Source organism: Plasmodium fragile, assembly GCF_000956335.1.
Source record: "Plasmodium fragile strain nilgiri unplaced genomic scaffold supercont1.14, whole genome shotgun sequence".
Lineage (NCBI taxonomy): Eukaryota > Apicomplexa > Aconoidasida > Haemosporida > Plasmodiidae > Plasmodium > Plasmodium fragile.
The window spans coordinates 415,088-416,793 of NW_012192594.1; the positions used below are offsets into that span (position 1 = coordinate 415,088).

At 46.4% G+C, this 1,706-nt stretch overlaps 1 protein-coding gene across 1 annotated transcript in view; it reads left to right on the plus strand.

Moving 5' to 3' along the window:
- Nucleotides 1-255: 255 nt before the first annotated feature.
- The window catches only part of AK88_01649 (uncharacterized protein), a gene marked incomplete at both ends in the record, with an annotated part of 7,299 nt that continues 5,848 nt past the window's right edge, over nt 256-1,706 (plus strand). The window contains 7 exons of the mRNA XM_012479284.1: nt 256-291; nt 468-572; nt 714-817; nt 915-1,038; nt 1,189-1,237; nt 1,340-1,404; nt 1,566-1,622. Of these exons, the coding sequence (XP_012334707.1) occupies nt 256-291; nt 468-572; nt 714-817; nt 915-1,038; nt 1,189-1,237; nt 1,340-1,404; nt 1,566-1,622 (540 nt within the window). The remainder of the gene's footprint in view (nt 292-467; nt 573-713; nt 818-914; nt 1,039-1,188; nt 1,238-1,339; nt 1,405-1,565; nt 1,623-1,706) is intronic.

Sequence of the window (1,706 nt, forward strand, 5' to 3'; positions counted from 1 at the left end):
TTTTTTTTTCTCGCTGTACCTCTATCTCTCTACGTTGAGTAGTGTGTGCAAGCGTATGTAAATGACTTGACCTAGTGATGTGCCCATTTTCGAAGAGCACATAAATGTACAAGCGGATACTAGTCGCGCAGTGGAACAGTGTGGCAAAGTGGCAGTGTTGTAGCGCACCCTTGGATCGTTGTAGTCGGCTCCCCTGTGTCCAGGCTATCCTCTCCCATCCTCGCTACCCGCCGTTGAATCCCCCAACCTGGAAAAATGAAAAACAAAAATAAACTCAAGAGATGCTTAGACGTAATGGGGCACCAAAAAATATAGGCAGCTGTGCAGAGAAACAAACAAAAAAAAAAAAAAAAAAAAAAATTTTTTTTTAAAATAGGATCTAGTGCAACTCAGTAGAGTAGAGCGCAAGGGGGCACATATGCATGCACCGTTCTGGCCACTGCGTCATTCCTTTCTTATATAAAAAGTACCTTAGGAACAACAGAGACAGAATTGCCAAGGAGCACGCCAACCTCCTTCCGTGCAGCAAAGAAAATGTTCTCCTCACTTATCTGAAGGAGCTCCGACTGGAGGTGTAGTCTTCGCCACGACCATTATGAGTGTTTCCAGTGTCACTCTGTTCATGTGTATACATGTGTGCGTGCGTATGTATGTACCTGCGTGTGCATCCGATTAAGTGATTACACGTGATTGGTTGCACTGCCTCCGCTCAGCTCGCAGGGAGATACAACGCACACTTTTGCGAATTCTTCATGGATGAGTATGGAGAGCGTAGGAATATATGCTCCTCCATAATTCAAGTTTTTTTTCCCTTTGAGTAAGGCGCGTCGCGGGGTGGACTATCGGCGTGCAGTGTAGTTGATAACGGTGCAGTCTAGCCTACCGGCAACCTCCCGTACCCCCCTCTCTCGCAGCAAAGGAAACAACTACAAAGAAATATATACCCTGATCAAGAACTACTTCACGTTTGAAGTCGTGTTGAAAAAAAAAATAAAAACGCTCCTGCTTCCCAACGTGGCGCTGGTGTTCGACTGGAAGGTTTGTTTTGCCTTCCATGAAGCGAACCCCTCCCCTATCGCAGGGCACGTTGCTCTTCAGGGGAGTCGGCCCGGGTTCCATTTGACATGAGGAAAAAAGCATAAGCGCAACGCGTATACACTTACCAGGCCAACTTGGACCCAACTGCAGATCGCCGACTGCGCAGACTTGTGCACTATAGTGGTGTCCTCCCTGCGAAGTAAGTGAAGGGGTAGCCGTGTTGAGGAGGGGAGGACTCACAGATCGGCATAGAGACGCAGGCAACCCCATCCTTTTATTTATTTTATTTTTTCACTGGCAGCAAAGAACTATGACGCGTACGTTGTGTGTGGCGAGGCCCCCTTCTCCATTTGCGCGAAGGACGACGTAACGAAAAAAAAAAAAAAAAAAAAAAAAAGATAGGATTGATGGGTGGACGGAAAGACCTGTCCCGAACAGGGCCAATGCAGTCTGGGGGGAATCCCCCCAATTCTCCTGACCCGTTCAGGCAACTCCCAACCACAACTCTCCTCCCCCCCCACCACCAGAAAAAGAACCTCTGCGAATTTAATTTTAAAGAGTGGGAAAAGTATGAGGAGAAGAAGGTAACCCGTTTGTTATTACCTCTTCCTTAGTCAACACAAAAAAAAAAAAAAAAAAAAAAAAAAAAAAAAAAAAAAAAAGGGGCG